A 23,998-nucleotide genomic window follows, 5' to 3' on the forward strand; every position below is an offset into this window, starting at 1 on the left:
TCTGAGAGCTGATTGGTTGGTGTGCTGGAGGGGCGGGGAGGGGGGGGTGTACGCGCTGCTGTTTATGGCCGCGGTCGCGCGGCGGTGCATCGTTCGTTGCTGTTCGGCCGTGGCCTCGGCTCCGGGGATGGGCACCGCCGTGGGCCTGAACCTGAACTTCGACAACCTGGCGCTGCGCTCGCTGCCCGTGGACAGCTCGGGGGAGCGCTCCTGCCGCCGGGTGCCGGGCGCCTGCTTCTCTCTGGCCGGCGCCACCCCTGTGGACAATCCGCGGCTCGTGGCCTCCTCCCGCACCGCCCTGGAGCTGCTGGAGCTGCCGCCGCTGCCCGAGGCCCTGCTCGCCGACCACTTCAGCGGCAACGCGCCCCCCGCCGGCTCCCGCAGCGCCGCCCACTGCTACTGCGGACACCAGTTCGGCAGCTTCGCGGGGCAGCTCGGGGACGGCGCCGCCCTGTACCTCGGGGAGGTGGTCAACTCCCGGGGTCAGCGCTGGGAGCTGCAGCTCAAAGGGGCCGGACCCACCCCCTACTCCAGGTCACTGCCCGACTCCGGCCACCGGCGCCTTCAGTCTGTGTGTGTGTTTGTGTTTGTTTGTGTGTTTGTTTGTGTATTTGTTTATGTTTGTGTGTGTGTCTGTGTGTTTGTTTGTTTGTGTGTGTTTGTTTATGTTTGTGTGTGTGTTTGTTTATGTTTGTGTGTGTGTTTGTGCGTTTGTGTGTCTCTGTGCGCGTCTGCGCGTGTGTGTGTGTGTCTGCGCGTGTGCGTGCGCGCGTCTGTGTGTCTGTCTGTGTGTGTGTGTCTGCGCCTGCGCGCGCGCGCGCGTGTGTGTGTGTGTGTGTGTGTCTGCGCGTGTGCGTGCGCGCGTCTGTGTGTGTGTGTCTGCGCGTGTGCGTGCGCGCGTCTGTGTGTCTGTCTGTGTGTGTGTGTGTCTGCGCGCGCGCGCGCGTGTGTGTGTGCGCGTGTGTGTGTCTGCGTGCGCGCGCGTGTGTGTGTGTGCGCGCGTTTGTGTTTACATAAAAATGAAAAAAATTCCATACCTGTGTTTTTTGACCTTTTTTTGATTCCAAATATCCCGAAGGGATGAACGCGGTTGTAGTGAGTCATTACCCCGGGGAGCGGTCCGGAAATTCATGGTTAAAGGTCAAGCGATGTCCACTTCAGCCTCTGGGCTGATTATCACAGGATATACAATGTCTGACCTCTGATGTTTATGAGCTGTTCTGTTCCAGGATCGAGAGCCTCTTCCAACCACACAACTTCTGAGCTCCTTTAGCCGAGTATGTGCTGCAGTCGATGTCCCTATTGCGATATTTATTTTTGTGCTGAGAGTTGCGCATTTGAATAGAAACCTTCCACACTGAATAAAAGTCAACAATTGAGTTTAATGTGATTTTATTTTGTTTTTTTTTGTTTTTTGCAGACAATCGGATGGCCGGAAAGTGCTTCGTTCCAGCATAAGAGAATTCCTGTGCAGTGAGGCAATGTTCCACCTTGGAATTCCCACAACACGGGCGGGAACGTGCGTAACATCGGATACCAAAGTTTTGCGGGACGTATTTTATGATGGAAATTCAAAGCACGAAAACTGCACCATTATTCTTCGTATTGCGCCTACGTTTCTAAGGTTTATAGTATTTCCGAATTTTACACTGGGCAAACAGAAGTGTTGTTTTTAGGAGTTATTTTATGGGTCTTCTTTGCATTTCCTGGACCTAAATCTGCGAAAGAAATGTTTCTATCCCTCTTCCAATTTTTTTAAATGTTCATCACAAACATATAAACGTTTTGATTTCTTTCAAACTAGATTTGGATCCTTTGAGATCTTAAAGCCTGAAGATGAGCTTACAGGCCGTCAGGGTCCCAGCAGTAACAGGAACGATATTCGGATTCAAATGCTCGACTACGTTATTGGCACATTCTATCCAGAAACACAACAAGCCCACCCCGAGAACCAAGTGCAGAGAAATGCTGCTTTCTTCAGAGAAGTAAGAACATACGAAATATAATACTGTGGCTATAAAGTGTCAACATGGTTCAGTTGGTAGAACTCTCACCTCTGACTCAGTTGTGGATTCAAGTTTCATGTCGGGCATCGAGCTTATTGTCTATGCTGACACTTCAGTGCAGTTCATCTGGACTTTAAAGGGAGTTTGAAAAGAGCCTGGAGTTTTGGGCATAAATCCTCCACAAAAAAAGGTCATTCACCCATGACATGATTGCTATATGACATTGCAGTGTGCAGATTGGCTGTCGGATTTGCCTATAAATACAGTCGTTCCACTTTGCAGAAAATTCTGTGAAGCACTTCGAAACATTTTGATGTGATACACTTTAATACTATATTAAATGAAAAGATTACTACAGTATTTTTGTTACCAATTACAGTTGGCTGGAATGCTGTCCCTCAATACCAATACAAGGTTTTATAAACATTCTTCTATATCTTACTTGTAGAGTACATGGCGTATCTGTTCTGCTGTAAGTTAGTTGTGGGTTACTTTCTGCTTTCGTAATTGCTTTTCTGCTCCTAGTAGCTGTCCATTGGTATGTGATGGAAAAGACACTTTATTTTTGACACATGAAGTGAGAGACACAGGTCAACTTGATTTTCTCTCCACTTGTTCCCTGTCCGGACTGTGCAATTAGGAGCTAAATGCTTTCTACAGAGGGGAGAGAAATCAAGGTTACAGGCCCTTCAGGCGGTTTCTGGTGCTTCTTGCAGCAAAATGGATGGCAGTTTAGATGATTTAGTGATAACTTACAATGAAAAAGAAAAGTGGCTTCTCAACAGAGTTTGAATCCATTCAAGAACTAATAGGATGCCAATCCCTCTTCATGATCCTGTTTAAGTGAAATGAATCTGGATTGTCATTATCCAGATCTCAACCGAATGAAAGTTTGAGACATTTGACACAATGCCTCAAGCGTAAAAGTTATCATTCAACAATTGTATTTTGTGGCAGGTGTTCGTTCTGAAGGTTGGGTTGAGGCATTTGGCAGTAGGCGGAGGAGAGAGGAGGTCTGTGTTGCAATGGGAGTACTAAGGAATGTAAAAATGTTTGTTCTGCAGCTATCTGTATTGTTGTGTCTGCAAAAGCAAATGCAGTTGTGTATTTACGGGCTGTTTCATCAAATCTGACAGGTAACCCAGAGGACAGCCAGGCTGGTTGCTGAATGGCAGTGTGTTGGGTTTTGTCACGGTGTGTTAAATACAGACAACATGAGCATCATGGGGCTCACCATAGACTATGGGCCATTTGGCTTCATGGACAGGTAATCAGAATTTCAATGTAATTAAGGATAATAATGACGTTGTATGGGTTACAACTTTATTCTAGTTATTGAGCACTTTGATACACTTCATGTGTGACTGGCAGTAGCTGGATATTGTAGCCAGCTGTAGAAGTTGATCACAAGAAAAGGCTATTCAGCAAATACACTGAAATTCTAGTATACTGTGGTGGGTGGGATCAATAGCATCCTAACTGTCGCTGTAATGAGACACAATAGGCAGTTTCACTGTACATCCATATAACCCGCCCACCTCCTCCCTCACTTTTACTATGTATTTTTAATGATCTTCATCCCAGACATCCTTCACCTTCAAATAAACAATACGGCAAGCCTGATTTTTAAAGTTTACAAGGATACTCTTGACTGTCTCATGCTCTGATCTAATCTAATCCTAAAACATAAACTATTGCTGCTTTTGATGCATAATTAAAACTGGTAGGTTAAGCAGTATCTGAAACCGCAAACCTGTCTCATTTCAGAGTTTAAAAAAACTGACGTTTGACTTAATGCCAATTTCTCTCTCCCAAACATTTTAGGTTTGACCCCAGTTATATATGCAATGCCTCTGATAATAGAGGCCGCTATGCATACAACCAGCAGCCTGAAATCTGCAAGTGGAACCTGGGCAAGCTAGCGGAGGTCTTGGTCCCTGAGCTGCCCTTGAAGGACAGTCAGTCCATCATTGATGAGGAGTATGACACAGAATTCCAGAGGCATTATCTGCAGAAGATGAGGAAGAAGTTGGGACTTCTTCAGTGTGAGCAAGAAGATGATGACAAATTAGTTTCTGAGCTATTGGATATCATGTATAGAACAGGTATGGAGTTGATATCTGTACTGAGCTAGAAATGTTTTTAAGACCAAGTGCAGCAGAAAGACACCATCGCATTGAACGTTCTGTGCTCAGAAATCATGTGGCCTTTGGTTTTACTGCTTTCCCTCAATAGTTTGACTTTGCAGATGTATTACAATGGAGACTATTGTTCTGGACATAAGTGTCGGTTTCTGAAGCAGAGGTTTCTCAAACGGGCCACGCAAGTCTGATGGCCTCTATTTTCTGTGCCAATTTACAGGGGCCTGTTTGAAATTGTTGTATACAACAATTTAGTGATTTTTTAAATTAAAACAGCAGGAATTGTGCCAATTTATAATATAGGCATATGGAAGCAAGTTATTTATTTGGTGGCCACCCTAGTGTCTTTGACGCAAGAAGAAACCCATCACCATGCTTAAGGGTATTGAAACCAGACAGTTACGCATATGTATGGCTACACATGGAAATTTCCGGGTGTCAGGAATGGAATGTGCCCTCTCTCCCTGGAGAGACGCGCACTGTTTATCTAATTCTGGAAAGTATTGGGTACAGGTTGGCAAAAGACAAGACTTGGGGAAGCCCAGAGTATGCGTTGGGACACTGCTAGAGATTAACCAGCTAAACCCCATTACTTGCCATTGAAAGCAATATTAGGCAAGGTTCCTGCTGTTTATCCAGCTAGGTCCACTCTAACTGTTAGGTCTGTGACTTGCAGTAGTTAAGAGAAGCTGAGTTGTAATCCCTGCCCCCAGTGACTGTAGAATGGGTGCAACACTGAGCATGCAACTAAGTTGGTAAGAGATGTATTTACTGGTAACAAATGTCTGATTAATTAGAAAAATGGAACATTGAGCTTCCAAAAAAGATTTGTGCTACAGGAATGCTTAAACTAGCCCATACTTATTTTTCTGCATTTTAAAATCTTTAAAACATAATCATCCAAAGTAGAAGATGTGCGCAGTATTAGTATTCTGTGAAAAAGATGAATATGCTACATTAATGAATTCATAGTCCTGATTAAATTGATTTTATTTCTGCTGTTTTGTTTATTCAGGTGCTGATTTTACAAATGTCTTCCGTGTACTTAGTGGTTTCCCAATACCTGGAGTTTCTGCCTCTTTCACACTGTCAGACTTCCTTGAAAAGTTAATTGAACAATCTTCATCACTGGAAGAACTAAAGCTGGCTTTCACACCACGTATGGATCCACGGTAAGAATGGGCCGAGCAACTTGTATTATTTTTTGTTATTTTAAAAAATCGCATATTTTCAATTGAGCATATTTTGTGATTTTAGAAATGTTACCAGAACAATTAAACATATTCTTTTAGTCTCAGACCCATTTGCCATTATTAACTTGGCAGCAAAACAATAATCAAGTTACACCACAATATTGGAAGTTTATGTCCCATCCTGAGTAAAGGATTGTTTCACTAATTTTGTGGCTTTATATATTGCAAACAATTTTAGATATTCCAGGACACATTGCATCTGTTAATCTTGTTAGAATTGTAGGGTCATGACTTTTCCGAGTCTTTAAACACAATGTGCCAAAGGTTCCTTGTGGCATTTTGTGGATTTGGTATTCTGAAGATGCCCTGGTCTTAGTGTTAGAGGACTACATGATGCTCTAATAATGTTTTAATTTATCCCAGGGCTGTGAATGAGAAAATGAAGTTCTGATGGGAGTTTAATATTGAAATGGTTTTCAGTGTGACACTGTGTTCTTTATGGTGATCAATTGTAATAAGTGTCTAACATGGTTCATTTACTATCCTACTGGATTGATCAGAAGTGTTCATTGCTTTGTGTCGTCGTGATGTGGCATTATATTAATGTGTATTGTGTATCGTCAGATGTTTGAAAATGTAACTGCTAATTTTGCATATAACTATCAGGACTTGGGGTCCCCATGTGAACAATCGTATTACTAGGTGTTGTCCTCTCTCTGTTATTAGTTTTATCTTTTTAATACTGCTTTGTTTGTGTAAAACAATTCCTTAAACATGATTGTAACTGAACAAGTTTCTAACATTGTGCTCTGTCCTTGTCCACAGACAGCTTTCCATACTGCTGATGCTGTCCCAGTCTAATCCACAACTTTTTGAAGTGATTGGGAGCAAAGAAGGCATTGCTAAGGAGCTAGATCTCATCGAGCGCTCCTCTAAGCTGCAGCAAGCAACTGCAGAAGACATCCACAGCAACAATGCAAAAGTGTGGACTGAATGGCTACAGAAGTACAGGTTAGGAACTGTAACATCCCAACCCAGAGCCACCAAGGAACCAAACATTCTACAGTTTGCAAATCTAGAGTTCTGTTAAACCATTGAACTAAGTTGCAACCCATCTGCTCTCTTTACTTACAACCCTACCGAACCAGCCATGCCCTTCGCTCAGCAAGCACTGCCCTGCTTCATGTCTCCCACCCTACTTGCCCCCACTGTTAGTGGGTAACTTTCATTCTGCCCTCAACCTCTGGAACTCTTATCCTGGAGACCTTCCAACTCGCTCCCTCTGTCCACACATTCAAAGCCCCAAATGTACCTCTTTGTGCTTTCAGCCATCCTCTTTGGCTCCAAGTCCCCAGATTGGGTGCTCAGCCAGCAGTGTGAAGCACTTTGAGTCATTGTCCCAACATGAAATGTAAATTGCATTGTCTAATCCGTGACCAGGACTAGTCTCTTGTGCAAGTATTGTGTAACATTTAATAATAATAATATAATAATCCTTGCATTTGATATAGCGCTTTTCACGTCGGGAGGACGTCCCAAAGCGCTTCACAGAATATACTGTAAAGTGAATTGACTGTATATTTGTGGGCGAACGCGGCAGCCAATTGCGCACAGCAATGTCCCACAAACAGTCGTAGATTGAAAATGACCAATTTATTATTGTTTTGGGTTTTTTTTTTTTTTGGAGGGATTATTATTAGGCGTGTGGAGTAAGGAAACTTGCCCAAGGTTTCGCCCTGACTGGAATTGAACTCAGGTCTCTCACTTGCAAAGCGAGTGCTCTAACCACTGAGCTACAGGACTCCACTCGGTAAGGTTTGGTAAGGTTAATAACTTTTTTTAAGTTTGCAGTGACTTTAAACACTGCTGAACTCTTTTTCTTTAATGGATTGAAATTGTGTCACTTGTATTTGGATTGGAAAAAGTCCAAGGAGAGTTCTAAAGTACTCCCATTGCAAAGAGAGAAATGGTGCTGCTTTCAAGTGAACTTTAGAAATCCTGATTGTGGCTACCAAGATTGCAGCAGTGGGGGGAGAAACCAACAAGTAAAGTGGCTTGATGTTCCAGTGTGTCCCAGGCTCCGCTAGCATTATTTCAAATTGCTATAATTATTTTTTGGTCTTATCTCATTGTGCTTCCTTCTTCACGGAGGCGATGTCTGAGTGGAAGGTGCAGGCTCAGTGACACGGGATTATTGGTGCCACCAGTTTGCCTCCGCAATTTGAGTCGTGATATAAAAGCCACATTAGTGACCTTATTTTATTAATAATCAAAATAATTTGGTCACGCATTCCACGACTGGTTGTGGGACACTGCTGTGTGCAACTGGCTGCCGTGTTTTGCCCATAAAACATTACAGTGAGTTCACTTTACGGTTTATTCTGTGAGGTGCTTTGAGAATCTCGAAGTCGTGATAAGCTGCTATATCAATTGTAAGGATTATTATTTTATATTGTTATGATTTATAGCTCTCGATTGGCGACTGAAGCTGAAGGTGTCGACGATGTTGATGAACAAAATGCTGAGCGTGTAAAGGTTATGAACTTGAACAATCCCAAGTTTATTTTACGAAATTACATTGCGCAGAATGCAATCGAGGCTGCAGAGAAGGGGGACTTTTCAGAGGTAACTAAACTACAGTAAACTAACTTCAAACTTTGTGTGAGAAAACGAGTCTGAGAGTGTGTGGATCATGAATGAGAGGAATTGTGTAATCCAGGCATTTCTAGGAGCACAGCACTGCTATTTCTACACAACTCTGGTTTTATTTTGATAAAGTACTAATATGGAAGGAGACCGTTTCAATACAAAGGTCTCCTGTCGTGTGTTTATATTGCAGCTAAAACAGAAAATAACAGATTCAAGTAGTTTCCGTGAGTCTCTGGGGTTGGGGAAGAAGAGAGAAAGTACCTAATTCCTTCACACTCTGTGGATTATGGAGACAATGTCTTGACATATTTCTTACATTAAACCCACAGTTTCTGTTTTAAAGCCATTAACTAACATTTGTTTCCCTTCAGATCTCCATTAGAAACCTTTTAAATTGATCAATGCTTAAAATACATTTGAGCACGTAGGAGTGATTAAATAAATCTCTGCCTGTTCATGTGGGTGTTAAAGATCCTATGATACAAATCAAAAAAAAAAAGTGTTACATTGACTTGGCCAAACAATGCTGTAGATTAATTGGTTGTATAATCATGGCTGTTTGTGAGATGTTGATGCGTGTAAAATGGAAGCCATATTTGCTGAAAAATACCACTCGATAGCACTTACCTGTTGAAGTGGTTTGACGTGTTTCAATACAATAATTCCTGCACCTATAATACAAAGATATATAAAACCTCTTTTCAAATGGTACTTGGGATCTTGCGTGGGCTTGCTCTTCAGGTCAACCAGATGGACCTTGGTTTAATGTCTCGCCCGAAAGACGGACATGTTATAGGAGGTTTAGAAAGGCAAGGATTATTGTAAAGGTGAAGCACGGCAATGTCTGATTACTCACCTAGGATCTGAATTGGTGGTTGAGTTACTTTAACCTTGGTTACTCGTTGGATTACACAATAATGTGTTGTTTCTTTAGGTTAGACGGGTTCTAACTCTCTTGGAGAGTCCGTACAGTGAGGACAGCTGCCTGGAAGAGGAGACTTTACAAGATGCAGCGGCTACCGTGCAGGTCTCCGCTTCGTGTGATCTGCTCACAAGGACTAGAGTACCTTACAACAGCAAACCACCCCCCTCGGCTGGGAAACTTTTAGTTACCTGATCTTCATAAAGGCCTCGTTTTATTTTCTGGTTACTTCATAACTGAAGGAAATTGTTTTCTTCAGTTGTGGAGAAGTCAGACGAGGCCTGTACTAAGTCTACTTTTTCATTAACAGACATCTATTTTGGACAAGTTTTACCTGAAGATATTTTAAAGTCTCCATCATTATTTTCATTGGGTCACAGTGGCGTGTTTGGCTGTATTGGCTGAAACTCACATGTGACTGGGGAAGAATTGTTATCAAAGGAAGAAGCTACATAGATTTCAGATGAATGTATTAAATAGAAAAGAAACACAGATAATATCGAGTGTTTTGGGGAGATGCAAAAAGTAAAGAATTCTGCTGGTTTTCCCACTCTTGATTTCACTGTTAACCATGCAAGCTAAAGCCCTAAAGGGTAGCGTAGTCCTAACTGGACAAGCAGTGGGACAGCTTGCCTGACACCAATATCAATGCCAAGCTTCAGGGAGAGAGAGAGCACATTCCAACAATCCATCTGGGATTTCCATCGAGGTGAGATGCTTGGACTTCTCAGCTTGGTTTGGATACTCTGGTGATAGGTTTTTGCATTTGTATCAGACACCTGACACAGAAATTAACTTTGTAAATTGGAAAGCAGTAAGTATGAGTGGTATAACATTGAGTCAAGATGTAATGCATTTTTAATGTAGGTGAAACCATAAAGGCCACTTTGCTTCTGCTGCAAAGTTAGGTAGATTTTTTTATTCGCTTTATTGTCTTATTTTTAAATGGTTTGCACAATAATGAAGCTGCACACTTTGTAAATGGGTTTTAGAACATTTACCCACTAGAAACTGGTAACACTCAATATGTGAAATTGTCCCGATGATGTCTGTTACTATGAATACAAAAATATAAACTCTGACATTGAGCTATTTTTGTATGATAATGAAACTGTAGAACTTAAACACAAACTACCCTTAGGGTTTGAAATGTTAAACGCACAACTATTTGCTATTTTCATTTTGACTATTTTCTTGAAAAATATTTATACCTTTATTCCTTAAGGTCAAATATGTATTGTCAAAAGGCTGCACTTAAATCTATCAGATATTTTTAAATTGTGTACAAATTGAACAGTAAATCATGTAAATGTTATCTCGCTGTAATAAAAGAATCACTAACTGAAATGTTGCAGGAGTAAAGTTCATTCAAAGACGAGGTCAGACACCGAAGGGATAAGGGAGAGGGGAAATAAAGTCTTGGATCCCTCATTTCTGTTCCTTACAGCTTTGACCATAAAACTACTCACATTAAAGATTTATGCGTGTTAACTCTGCTCTTTTACTCCTTTTTTAAAATTTTACTCTTTAGCGTATACTTAATTTCCCTATTCTGCCTCCCAAATATATATTTTTACAAATGTGCCGCCCTGACCTCTGGAACTCCCTGCCTCAATCCCTCTACTTTGCCCCTTTATTTATCTTCAAATCCCATTTTAGGATCTACCTCTTCAACCCTGCCTATGGTCATCTGTCTCCTTTCTCCCTTGTGTGACATCCAGCCCCACCCGTGTGGGGGTGGATGTCACACTATCCTGCAAGAAGGGTGTTAAAGCAAGTTGTATAACATCACACTTTTCTGCGCTAAATTTCATCTGCCCAATCTCACAGGAACTAAGAAACATAACCTGGTGTAAAGCCAATAAATATAACAAACATGTAATAATTATAGTCAAATCTGTTCAGGCAAGCACTTTGGAACAGCCTGGTTCACCCACCCAATAAACCTTCCTCTGAGTCCACCCTTGTATAAAGGCCACTTTGGTCCTGTTCCCTGAGTGGTTGAAGATGTGTTTGACTGTCTATAACTCAGTGTATATAAAAAAAACAAGTAGAAGTGTAAAGGCAGTAGATACACACCTGCTCAAGCTCCACCCAATAGTCTTAAATTTCCAAATGACCTCACCACTGGTGTTAAAGTCTGGTCCATTATTGTTGTTTAGAGATGAAGGAACCAATGCTCCATTTACTTCAAATTAAAGTGGAGAAACTGGTTAGTATTTTAGCTGTTTCTAGTTTTGGAGATGTTTGATACCCTGTACTAGTTTGACTATGGAGTGTTCAGTTTAATACACAAAGTGTGTATCACTGACAACACGCTACTTTTTATACATCTTGGTTATTAGCAAATGCTTTTTTTGTTCTTACTAGATTTGTTACTGTACAATTCTCTCAGTTCACACTATAATTGGGTTCCCTTAACGTTGAATTTACCAAACAAGCGTTAAAATCATTGCTGGCTGGCAGTACTTTAGATTATAGGGTGGGGAAATGCTTCTATTCGGCAGTGCTTGAGGAGTTTCCATTATTTACAATGTGACATTAAATGAATTATTAAGAGCTGCAGTGAATAATCCACCCTTTCACCTCCCACTAGAGCCAGGGACTCTATTGCTGCCCACAATTGGTTAACCAACCACTGAAGTGCAGTGTTCCTGACACAGATGTGTGTTTGAAGCACATGAGACACAGCGAGCTCAAGGGTACATTTGGTACCAGTGTAGCAGCTTGTACCCAGCCTCTGAATGAAGAAGCGCTTGTTCCTGGGCATTGCACCAAATGTTCCAGCCTTGGCAGGAAGCCTGGCACCATTCCTTCTTGCAGACACCGGCCATTTCTGTTGAATGCGGTTCCTTTCAGCCTTGGGTGGATGTCGATGTTTCTCTTTTTGACTGCTAATATCTTCTCTTCAGGATTTCCTGTCACTGGGGATTGGTGAGAAGTCAAGTACCTGGCGGTAAAGCACATACTATATGTAGCTTGTATTCCTGGGATCAGAAACTGCATAGAAATCAGTAGCTGGTTTGAAGGGGATTGTGTCCCACAGACCACTCGCTGCTCAGTTTAATTGATATTGATTTGGGTTAAATGGGTGTAGTCAAGGAAATGTTATCTGTCACTTTTTTGTACAACAAATTATAGTTGACGGAATTTTATAATGAATGAAGACTGAGCATGAAAATTAAAAAAACGATTATTATATTATAAATATATATCTTTGTGTGTGTATAAAGTACCACATTTATGAAGCTCTCGTGTGAAGTGATTTAAATGTAACTAGAGAGGAGATGAAATGGTTTTATGTGACATGCATCCTTTTTTTAAACCTGTAAATTATAATAACGTTAAAATTTTGTGTATGTAAGAAAATAAAAGCCTGTTAACTAGTGGCAGCCCCCATCCCATGCCCGGAACTCATCTAGAATTAAGAGGGGACAGAAATCTAAAAATCAAAAAAATCTAAAATTAAAAATAAATGATTGCTGTTAAATATCTGAATAACAAATCTTGAATTTGCTGATATATGGATGGCACTAATCTGAATTTTCACTTGCATTTTTATTGTGTAAATGGTGCAACTTTGAGCAGAGGCTGCTGCAACTTTAAAAATAATTAAAAACGGGACCTGCTCCCTTTAAAAACTCAGTGGTTAGAGCACTGGCCTCACAAGCGAGAAACCTGGGCTCGATTCCCGGCAGGTTGAAACCTTGGGCAAGTTTCCATACTCCACACTGATAATCCGTTAAGAAAGAAAACAGTAATAAATTGGTCACTTCAATTCACAACTGTTTGTGGGACACTGCTGTGCGCAATTAGCTGCCGCATTTCGCCCAGAAATATACAGTGAATTCACTTTACAGTCTATTCAGTGAAGCGCTTTGAGACGTCGAGAAGATGTGAAAAGCGCTATATCAAATGCAAGGATTATTACTATAAATCGGTTTGTTTAAAACTCTGGTTTTACGCAGGTGGGGAAGAGATCAGCTATTTGTAAATTCCCAAGTGGATACAATCAGGGTAAGTGACACAGGTACATAATAATCCTTGCATTTGATATCATCATGTCATTGAGATGTCTCAAAGCGCTTCACAGAATATACTGTAAAGTGCTATGACTGTATTTTGTGGATGAAATGGAGCAGAAAATTGCGTATAACAGTGTCCCACAGTTGTGGATTGAGTGACCACATTTTTTTTGAAGGGATATAGAACAGAGAATGATTCCTGGCTGGGTGAAATAAAACAACTTGCAGGGTAACATCTTGGAGCACTTCACAGTGATGGAGTCGGATTCCCGATTGAGGGAGAAAGGGGAGGAGAGGTAACCATAGACACAGTCAAAGAGGTAGCTTTTAAGGCGTGATTGAAGACAGATGGTCTTTATTATAATAATAATAATCATTGCATTTGATATAGCACCTTATCATGTCTTCAAGCCTTTGAAGGACGTTTTCTTAACGTATATGGTAATAAAATAATAATATAATAATCCTTTCATTTGATATAGCGCTTTTCACATCTTTGAGACATCTCAAAGCGCTTCACGGAATATACTGTGAAGTGAATTGACTGTATATTTTGTGGGTGGAACTCTGGATGGTTTCCGCGTGTGCCAGACCCCGTCTGACCCCAAAAAATGAGAGTGAGTGAGGCGTGGGGGCAGCTCCTGAATCCGTATGTAATCCAAAGGTGACGAGGGAATTCTCGAGTGCTCCTCCAGTGTATTCACTTTGCAAAGCTCCGGTTCTGAGGGACTGTTTTACTATTGATTTCACCCCCTTTCGACTGTTGATTTTGCAGTGATCTGATATCACTGCTGCGTGTCTGAAGGCGCAGTTGGCAAGATGAAAATGACTCAACAACAACAACAACAACAAGATTCCATTTATAGAGCGCCTTTCACGTCAGGAGGACGTCCCAAGGCGCTGCACAGTTGGGTCATGACCCGAGCAGGGGGGAAATGGTCAGGGTGAGGGGAGGGAAGGGAGGGAGAGAGGAGGGGGGAAATGGTCAGGGTGAGGGGAGGGAAGGGAGGGAGCGAGGAGGAGGAAGAGAGTCGAGAGGGGAGCTGAAGGCTCGGTCAAAGAGAAAGGTTTTGAGACCGGCCTTGAAGGAGGAAAGGGAGGAAGCAAGGCGAAGGCACTGGGGGATGGAGTTCCAGAGCCTGGGGGCTGAGAGGCTGAAGGCCCGACCACCGATGGTAGGGCGGTTGGGGCGGGGGACGTGGAGCAGACCGGAGCCAGAGGAACGGAGGGTACGGGCAGGTAGGTAGGGGGATAGTAGGTTGGAGAGGTAGGAGGGAGCAAGGCCGTGAATGGCCTTGTAGGTGAGGATGAGGATCTTGAAATCAATCCTCTGGGGGATGGGGAGCCAGTGGAGGCGAGCGAGGGTGGGAGTGATGTGGTCCCGAAGCCTGGTGCGGGACAGTACACGAGCTGCAGAGTTCTGAATGACCTGCAGCTTGTGGAGGGAGGTGGCGGGAAGGCCGGCGAGGAGAGAGTTCCCATAGTCCAGCCTTGAGGTGACAAAGGCGTGAACCAGGGTTTCAGCAGCGTGAGGGGTGAGGTAGTGCCGTAATCTGGCGATATTCCGGAGGTGATGGAAGGCGGTGCCAGTTGTGGTGCGGATGTGAGGGAGAAAGGACAGCTCAGGGTCGAACAAAACGCCGAGGTTCCTGACTGGCTTTGAGAGGTGGAGAGTGCAGCCTTGGATGCTGATGGTGTCAGCGCCTGAGGTGCGGAGGCGCTGACGTGAGCCAATCAGGAGGGCCTCGGTTTTTCGCACGTTGAGCTGAAGAAAGTTGTCTCTCGTCCAGGACTCGATGTCGGACAGGCAGGCTGTCAGGACATCGGTGGTCGTGGAGTTGAGAGTAGAGGAGGAAAGGTAGAGTTGGGTGTCATCCGCATACATGTGGAAGTTAACCCCATGTTTGCGGATGATGTCACCAAGGGGGAGCATATAGAGGGTGAAGAGGAGGGGACCGAGGACAGAGCCCTGAGGGACACCACATGAGACAGTACGGGGGGTGGAGGAGAAGCCATTCGTTGAGACGAAGTGAAGACGGTGGGAAAGGTAAGAGCTAAACCATTCAAGGACAGTGCCTTGAAGGTTGAGGTGGGAGGACAAGCGGTGGAGTAGGATAGCGTGGTCGACCGTATCGAATGCTGCCGATAGGTCGAGGAGGACGAGGAGACAGAGGGAGCCCTGGTCACAGATGGTCAGGATATCATTGGTGACCTTGACCAGGGCAGTTTCTGTGCTATGAGCAGCACGGAAACCTGACTGAAGGGGTTCAAAAAGAGAATGGGTGGAAAGGAAAGAGCGCAGTTGGGAGGCGACAACTCTTTCCAAGACCTTGGAGAGAAAGGGGAGGTTGGAGATGGGCCGGTAGCTTGATGACTCATGACAAAGATGCAATTGCAGTGTGCGGCTAACAGGGCAATCAATTGTATCTGCCACTCATCTTGAGAAACAAACTGTTCCTCATATTATATAGCTAGAAGCTGTTCTCCATGTTGAAAACTACAACAGTGGGCCAGGTGGGACTCACCCCTGGGAGTGGCGATTGAAGCAAAAAGCATCAATTTATTTAAGAGGGAACTTGATGCATACACGAGAGAGAAGGGAATAGAATATATGAGGGGATTTGGAGAGGTGGAGAATATTTATTCTCTTTTCTCGAATTGCCTCTTTTCGTGCTGTAACGTTTTATGTAATATAAAATATATATCCATTTTAGGTCCATTGTGCTGATATCAACACGGCCCTTACAAAATAGACTCTTTGTGAGAAGGGATGCGATTAAAGAAGACATTTTATGAGACAATGTTCTGAATCAAAATACAGTATAAACAAGAGGGCAAGGATATCAGCTTAGAAGAAGGAAGGTGATCAGCTTGTTCAGATACAATTACTTTACACACAGATATAACATTTAGTAATATAATAATCCTTGCACTTGACATATTATGTTGTTGAGACGTCTCAAAATGCTCCACAGAAATATACTGTAAAGTGAATTGACTTATGTCGGTGAAACGCAGCAGCCAATTGCGCACAGCAGTGTCCCACAAACAGTCGTGGATTGAGTGACCACATTTTTTGGGGGAGGGTGATCCGCCTATCAACTAACAACCATGTTCCTACTTACTGCTAGGTAAACAGAGGCATGTGGAGTAAGGAAACTTGCCTAAAGTTTTGCTCCACTTGGGAATCGAAACCGGATCCTCTCACTTAAGTTGACCCACAAATCTAAAATGATACGATTCTCCACCCATTGCCAGGATTTGTTAATTCTCTGCTAAACTGAGAATTGCCTCCCAAATACGGGTTTTAATTATATATAGATGTTTTACATTTTATGAGGACTTTACCTACCCTACTCTAAATTAAATATAAATTTATTTTTCTTTACTTTAAAGGACTTGCTTGCGTTTTACAACAAATTAGCTTTGTCTTTGTGTGTGAGTGCATCAAAGAAAAGGAAAATGTTCCAAATGCACCCAGTTCTCCTCCTCCTAAGCATTGCTCTGTTTCTGTGCCCTTGTATTCACCTGGTCTGCTCTGAGGTAAGAATTTCAGTGATTTAACTTAAGATTGATGCCTTGTCCTGTCCTTTGATAATGCTTCATGTCCTGCTCGATGTGAAATACATTGTGTAGTTTAATGCTTTTAAATCTGATTATTTTACCTTAAATAATACGAAAAAAGTCTTATCAAACTATCATCAACAACAGTGCGAGTTAATTCTTTTCATAACTCTAACTAGATATGATTGATTGTATCATTGTTTTATGTGTAAATATTCATAACTGATGACCACATGGCTAAAGCCTTTTCAGGTTACGCTCTCCCTCACAAATAGCGGCACAACAACAATGACAACAACAAAATTACATTTGTAAAGCCCCTTTCAAATTGGGAGGACGTCCCAAGGTGCTGAACAGTCGGGAATCAGCATCCGAGCGTTGGGGACAGGGTTGGGATGAGGGAGGGCAGAGAGAGTAGGAGGGCGGCTGAAGGCACAGTCAAAAAGGAGGGTCTTGAGTTGTGCCTTGGAGGCAAGGGAGGGAGCGAGGGGAAGGGATTGAGGGATGGAGTTCCAAAGGGTGGATGCAGAGAGGCTGAAAGCCCAGCCGTCGATGGTAGTGCGAGTCGAGGGGGGAGACCTGGAGCAGGTTAGAGATGTAGGATGGGGCAAGGCCATGGAGGTCCTTGAAAGTGATGATGAGGATTTTGAATTCTATTCTCTGGTGATGGGGAGCCGGGTGGGGGTGATGGGGTCACGGAGCCTAGTGCGGGAGAGGACACAAGCTGCGGGGTTCTGGATGATCTGCAGCTTGTGAAGGGAAGAGTTGGGAAGGCCAACAAGGAGGGAAGTTTCCTCCGTAGTCGAGCGTTGAGGTGACGAATGCGTGTATGAGGGTTTCGGCGGCCTGAGAGGTGAGGCAGTGGTGGAGTCAGGCAATGTTGCAGAGGTGGGGGAAGGCAGAGCGGGTCATGGCACGAATATGGGGGAGAAAGGACAATTGAGGGTCGAACAAAACCTCCAGGTTCCTGACTGGCTTGGTGAGGTGGAATGTGCATCCGTGGATGCTGATGCTGCCGGCGCCTGAGGTGCAGAGGCGCTGGCATCAGGAGAGCCTCGGTCTTGCTGACATTTAGCTGTAGAAAGTTAGCTCTCATCCAGGACTTGATGTCTGACAGACAGTCTGTCAGGAAGCAATGGTCCTAGAATCGAGGGTGGAGGCAGAGAGATTGAGTTGGTTATCATCCAACTGTCCAGTGCCTTGGGAGGTCCTCCCGACGTGAAAGGCGCTCTATAAATGCAATCTTGTTGTTGTTGTTGTACGTGTGGGAGTTGATCCCATGTCTGCAGATGATGGCACCAAGTGAGAGCAGGTGGAGCTTGAAGAGTGTCACCCTCCCAGCCCTCTGGCCTCTTGATTCCAACCACCAGCTCAGGTGCAAACACGTAGTTCTCCAGCGTCCTTCTGACGTGAAAAGCGCTAGATCAATATTAATTTTGTTGTTGTTGGTTTTCTAAAGTCTCTATTTCTTTTAGAAACAGGTGCTGGTGGGCACAAATCTACCTGTTGAAGGGTGCAGGGATGGAGAATGTAGGGTGAAAGGTATTTACAGACAAGGTTTTGTTATATAAATTACTAGATGTTCTTGCTGGAGAGAAATAATTGTGAGTGCTGTTAATCTGAAATAAAATGTAGAAATCGACAGAGGAATATAGCTTTTATAAACAATGAGTAGGTTTGTTTATAATAATAATAATGCTTGCATTTGATTTAGCGCCTTATCACATTATTGAGACATCTCAAAGCACTTCACAGAATATACTGTAAAGTGATTTGACTGTATATTTTATGGGCGAAACACGGCAGCCTTTATGATAAGAAATCACCCTCTTTCAAAAATCACTGAATACGGGAGAGGTGCCGGGAGATTGGAGAAAGGCAGATGTTACTCCTATTTTTAAGAAAGGTATCAAATGTGACCCAGGAAACTACAAACCAATAAGTTTGACATCCATTGTGGGTAAAATTATGGAGACTTATTAAGCGTAAAATCATGGACCATCTGGACAGAAGTAAAATTATAAATGATAGGCATTATGGGTTCATGAAGGGAAGGTCTTGTCAATCGATGTTACTGCTTTTCTTTGACGATGGGACAAGGGAGCTTGAAAAGAAAAGGCTGTGGATGTTGTATATCTGGATTTCAGTAAGGCCTTTGATACAGTTCCTCTTGAAAGGCTGGTACTGAAAGTAAAGACAGCGGGAATCAGTGAAGATATATTACAATGGATATGCAATTGGTTGACCAGAAGAACCCAGAGATGGTGGTATAGGGAATGTCATCAGTTTGGGAAAATATTACCAGTGGAGTTCCACAAGGGTCTGTTTTGGGATCTCTTTTGTTTAACATTTTTATAAATGATCTGGAACTAGGAGTCTCAAGCACAGTGGCTAAGTTTTCAGATGACACCAAGCTCATGAAGGTGGTAGATTGAGAAGTTGAACAAGATACGTTACAGGAGGATTTGAACATACTTGCGAATTGGGCAGATCATTGGCAGATAAGAACATAAGAGATACTGCACGAAAAAAGAACTAGAGGGACCTTGGTCTTTTGTCATCTAGCGTTTCTTATGAGGTCAAGATGGGAGCACAACAAACTGCTATTCAATCTGTTTTTCCTCACTATGTTCACCTGCTCTATCTGATTGTTTTCAAATGCGGGTTCGTAATGAGCTGCTTATACAGGAAATTAGTATATAAAATTTTAAAATGGGACTGCAAAAGTAAACCCATAGCAATACTTTAGGATGGACCAAGACAGTAGAACAAGAGGAATTAGGTTTAGATTTTTGAATGGCAATTTCAAGGAAATTAGGAGTAAAGAAATACTTCAGGTAACTGTGCTAAAATTGGGCATCTCCTCATTTAGAGCATCTCCTTACTAGAGGCGTTTAAGGTGGGACCTAATGGAGATGTTTAAAATTGTAAAAGGGTTCAATAAGTTAGCAAAAATAGGTTTTTGGGATCTTGTGATACCTTATCTCGAAAGTAGACATTTCACTTCATCAGGATTGAAGATGGTCCTAAAATGGTGGATCTCAGAAATCAATATTTTATAATCCATCAAATACATTTGTTTCAGGTAGAGAAGGAGAGCTCTTTAAACAGAGAGGCTAGCTGAATTTGATGACAGGCTTGCTCCCACATTCAGTGTTCACATAGGAAATACAGGATTTAATAGCAAATTCTTCGAAACACTTTGAAATATCTTCTCAACTTCAAATGCAAGGATTATTCATATATTTTTAAAAATATCTTGAGCATAATGTTATCTTCTAGATCTGTGTATTTACGTATACTGTACCATGACATTTATTTTACCACGTCAACATGGATTAATATATGGTTCCATGCTCAATTGTATCTGACTGTGACAACATACTATATAAATACGTATTATATATAAAAATATATAAATATATATAAATGCTATAAAAATATAAAGTAGGTCTGTTTATACTGATTGGATTGATTTTGAAAATTTCTTTTGTATCTTGTTTTGAAGGCACAGATTGTACCCATATCAACAAGATATTTCCAGATGCACCAAGTGGAATCTATATGATTCAGCCAATGGGATCACCTTTTAAGGTATTGGCTTCCTTTGATCCACATGCAATACAACAACAACAACAAGATTCCATTTATAGAGCGCCTTTCACGTCAGGAGGACGTCCCAAGGCGCTGCACAGTTGGGTCATGACCCGAGCAGGGGGGAAATGGTCAGGGTGAGGGGAGGGAAGGGAGGGAGAGAGGAGGGGGGAAATGGTCAGGGTGAGGGGAGGGAAGGGAGGGAGCGAGGAGGAGGAAGAGAGTCGAGAGGGGAGCTGAAGGCACGGTCAAAGAGAATACGTTACATTTATACAGTACCTTTCATGTTGGGAGGATGTCCCAAGACTCTTTACAATAATAGCTTAGCACTTTAGCTGAGGATGGGAGCCAGGGCGGGGTGGGAGGAGGGGAAAGATAACTGAAAGCGCAGTCAGAGAGGTTGGACTTGAGATGGACCTTAGGTGAGGGAGAATGTGATGGAAGGTCTCTGGGATGGATTTCTGGAGAGGGGGCAGATAGGCCGGAAACCCTGACCACTAATGGTAATAGTGATCATCATGTCATTCTTTCCAGAATCCGCAAGTCTAGTTTTTTTGGAGGGATATGTGTGCATACACCAATTCTTTTTTGTTAAGAGTAAAACAGATAGTACCTTATTTTTCCAAAATGTTATATTGGCCCAGTGATCCTGACCGAAGCTGCCTGAGTCTGACCACAGATTGATTTGGTATCTTGATTGTGAGACTATTTCACTGACGTGTAGCTCAACTTTCCTCCAATAGCTCAGCGAGTATATTCAAAGGGGAAGCTGAGCCACACAGACCTAAAGGTTGCAAATTTAAATCCTAGTCTGTAATGAGATAGACATTCAGAAGGAGCGCCCAAATTGACCATGGAGCCCTGTTAGGGAAGGGAAAATTGGCCTAGGTTCCCACCTCTGAGCATTATCTAGCAATACCCACCCCTGGCTGGCTTTTGTAATCATGATTAAGATTGCAATATTAAAGCTACCACTGATATTGAATGGGATTACTGCAACAATGTTCTTCGGCAACACAATGCAGGAGCTTAAAACTAGGAAGCAGTCAGCCGAGAGGGACAGAAAAGTCTCTGCCAGTTATTTGTTCTGAGTGGTCACGGCTTATCTATGTGGCTTTTTTTTCCTATTGTAGGTGTACAATATTATGTATAACATCTCAGCAAGTTGAACTATGTAGCCGTATGAAGAAGCTTGTCTTCTAGGTTTAGCATGATTTCCTTTCATTTCTTAAAAAAAATTCCCATTTTGTGACTCAACATTAATTGTGAAACTAATATCATCAATATAGCAATCTAATATATCTGATCTACATTGATAAAGCACCTCAATTGTGCTGGAACTTAAATCAATCTGGATGAGATGTACCATGTACAATAGTAATAATGTGTTGTTTGAATGCCACCCTAGGTATTCTGTGACATGCAGGATGATGGAGGATGGACTGTAATACAAAGCAGAAATGGTTTAGATTCCTTGAATTTTGACAAGCTGTGGATTGACTACAAGGAGGGTTTTGGACATCAAAGTTGTAAGTAATGCTTTGTTGATGTGGATTATGGCATGGTACAGCCTGAGGTTGCCTAAACTGGCCAGAGCTAGCCTGAGGATTGCTCAACCAGCAATAACATCACAATTATGAGGGGTTTTGATAGAGTAGACAGGGAGAAACTGTTTCCACTGGCAGTTGGGTCGGTAACCAGGTGACATAGATTCAAGATAATTGGCAAAAGAACCAGAGGGGAGATGAGGAGGAATTTTTTGTTTTACAGAGTTGTTACAGTCTGGAATGCACTGCCTGAAAGGGTGGTGGAAACAGATTCAATAACAACTTTAAAAAGGGAATTGGATATGTACTTGGCAAAGGAAAAATTTGCGAGGATATCAGGAAAGAGCAGGAGATTGGGACTGGTTGGGTAGCTCTTTCAAAGAGTCGGTACAGGCACGATGGGCCGAATGGCCTCCTTCTGTGCTGTGATAATTCTATGACCAAACAGCTTTATTTCAGGAATTAATATTTCCATTTATAAGGTGAACACTGGCTGGGACTGGAAAAGATTTATGCACTGACAAATCAAACCAATAAGAAATTCAAACTGCGAGTATTTCTGAAGGACTTCGAAGATGGGAATGCATTAGCAGAATACTCTGAATTCTGGATTGGCAGTGAAAGAGAATTTTATAGACTTCACCTGGGGAATTATTCAGGAAATGCAGGTAGGAACCTTTAAAGTTTGGCATAGAACAGATATGAAATGCTGCAACAGATCTGATGCATAACTCATTTATGTTTACAGGATGTTCCTGGTACAGATTAGCTCCTGGTTTAACTATAAAACATTATTTTCATTTTTGACCAGTTAAAATCAAATATGGTAGAAGTCAGTTAAGTCATACACATCGGGGACAGCCATTTTGTCTGGTTTAAGAGGTGTCCGAGGTTAGCCGAAATGCCACGTTTATTTTGCAAAGTGCTTTGTTATTTCTTTTTTGTGAAATACAAGTTTGCCTACAATTTACACTGTTAAATGCCTTGGGACATCCTCTTGACATGAAAGACACTATGTACTATATACACTATATACAGTGGAAGCCCCTTTAGCTGGACGCCAGTTAACACCACGCCCGGCCCATGATTTTGTATTCTTGCCTGATTTAAATCTAATGGTTAATTCAGACAAAAATCCAGTTAATATGGACAAAATACTGTGCTGGTCGCCGTTGCAACTACTGAGTTTCTACGAGCGATTCAGGGATGATATGAGGAGTCAAATTGTGATTGATTGACAGTGGAATCCAGCCATTCACAAGCAGTATCGGGCTGTCAATCAGTCAGGGAGGGACGGAAGAACAAGGAAGAAACGAGGGAATGGGAGGAGTCAAATCCCGATTGACAGCTGGAACGCTTGTGAATGGATGGTGTTCCCAGGGTGTCAATCACCTCGGAGCTGCTGCTAATTTGTCCCCTTCCTGACAAATGGGAACGGCAGTGGGAGGGAGGAGACCCCACCATGACGTTAACTTCGGACGCCGCTTAAGCCGGACAAAACGTAAGCTTAAGCGGCTTCCACTGTCTAAGATGATTAAGAAATCATTTTTGCGATCTCAATGTGATTTGTACAATCATCATTCAAAATGTCTGCATTTTATAAAATACAACTGCTAAAATACTCTGCTAGCTCAACAGTTGTGTCTCACATCAAGAATGGAGAACTCTGTATTAATAACAAAACCTTTTCTTGTGTGTTCAGGAGATGCATTCAGAGGAATTGAACCTTTTGAAGATGATCAAGATGGTTGCATGTTCAGTACATATGACAAAGACAATGATCGCTGCTCACCTTGCATCTTTGGAGATCTTGCGATTGAAAGCTGTAGTGATATGTTTGGTGGTGGGTGGTGGTTTAACCAGTGTGGAATGGCAGATCTGAATGGCGACTGGCACTCAAAGGATAACCATATTGGCTGGCAGTCTGGAGTTCACTGGAAAACTTGGAAAAAGCTTCCATATTCATTGCAAGCCAGTCGGTTAAAAATTAGGTCTCTCTAAATTCTGTAAAACAGGAGACTTCTACTGCAACAAAAAAGTACATTTAACATATCTTTCAATCGCGTAACCTTTACATGTTAAAATTAATACTGTATACACTAAGCCGTGTGTCATTTAAACAGCAATCCTGAAGCAAACTTCATTAACATTTTACTGTTTTATTGTTGAAACTTCAGATAACTGGTGTCACCAAATCTGTGGTAAATCAGAACCATCCAACTGGTTTCTGCGTAATGGTGATTAATACTGTTCTTGGTGTTAAACTCAAAAATAAAATCATGAAGTCGTGACTCATAGTTTGAAATTATAAATTTATCTTGTGACTTACATTTGTCAAATGTAGAAAGGTGCCAGCC

The 23,998-nt window shown here is 42.4% G+C and overlaps 2 protein-coding genes across 3 annotated transcripts; both read left to right on the plus strand.

Annotated features, from left to right (window-relative positions):
- The first annotated feature begins 37 nt into the window (after positions 1–37).
- selenoo1 (selenoprotein O1) lies at positions 38–10,258 on the plus strand. The gene is made up of 9 exons (XM_007890952.2): positions 38–534; positions 1,421–1,624; positions 1,805–1,985; positions 3,143–3,273; positions 3,831–4,111; positions 5,163–5,319; positions 6,166–6,351; positions 7,809–7,965; positions 8,924–10,258. Exons 1-9 carry the CDS (start codon positions 65–67, stop codon positions 9,113–9,115), a joined length of 1,959 nt encoding a protein of 652 aa, XP_007889143.2. The 5' UTR covers positions 38–64; the 3' UTR covers positions 9,116–10,258.
- A 1,459-nt stretch (positions 10,259–11,717) lies between these two features.
- On the plus strand, positions 11,718–23,932 carry LOC103177019 (angiopoietin-related protein 5). Of its 2 annotated transcripts, XM_007890950.2 has the most exons (8): positions 11,718–11,867; positions 12,880–12,928; positions 16,333–16,479; positions 17,976–18,042; positions 20,009–20,094; positions 21,503–21,623; positions 22,124–22,309; positions 23,344–23,932. In XM_007890950.2, exons 3-8 carry the CDS (start codon positions 16,399–16,401, stop codon positions 23,640–23,642), a joined length of 840 nt encoding a protein of 279 aa, XP_007889141.2. In that variant the 5' UTR covers positions 11,718–11,867; positions 12,880–12,928; positions 16,333–16,398; the 3' UTR covers positions 23,643–23,932. The 2 variants fall into 2 exon arrangements, with proteins under 2 accessions (XP_007889141.2, XP_007889140.2); XM_007890949.2 differs by lacking the exon at positions 12,880–12,928.
- Positions 23,933–23,998: the final 66 nt, after the last annotated feature.

Source organism: Callorhinchus milii, unplaced genomic scaffold (assembly GCF_018977255.1).
Source record: "Callorhinchus milii isolate IMCB2004 unplaced genomic scaffold, IMCB_Cmil_1.0 Scaffold5, whole genome shotgun sequence".
NCBI classification, from domain to species: Eukaryota; Metazoa; Chordata; class Chondrichthyes; order Chimaeriformes; family Callorhinchidae; genus Callorhinchus; species Callorhinchus milii.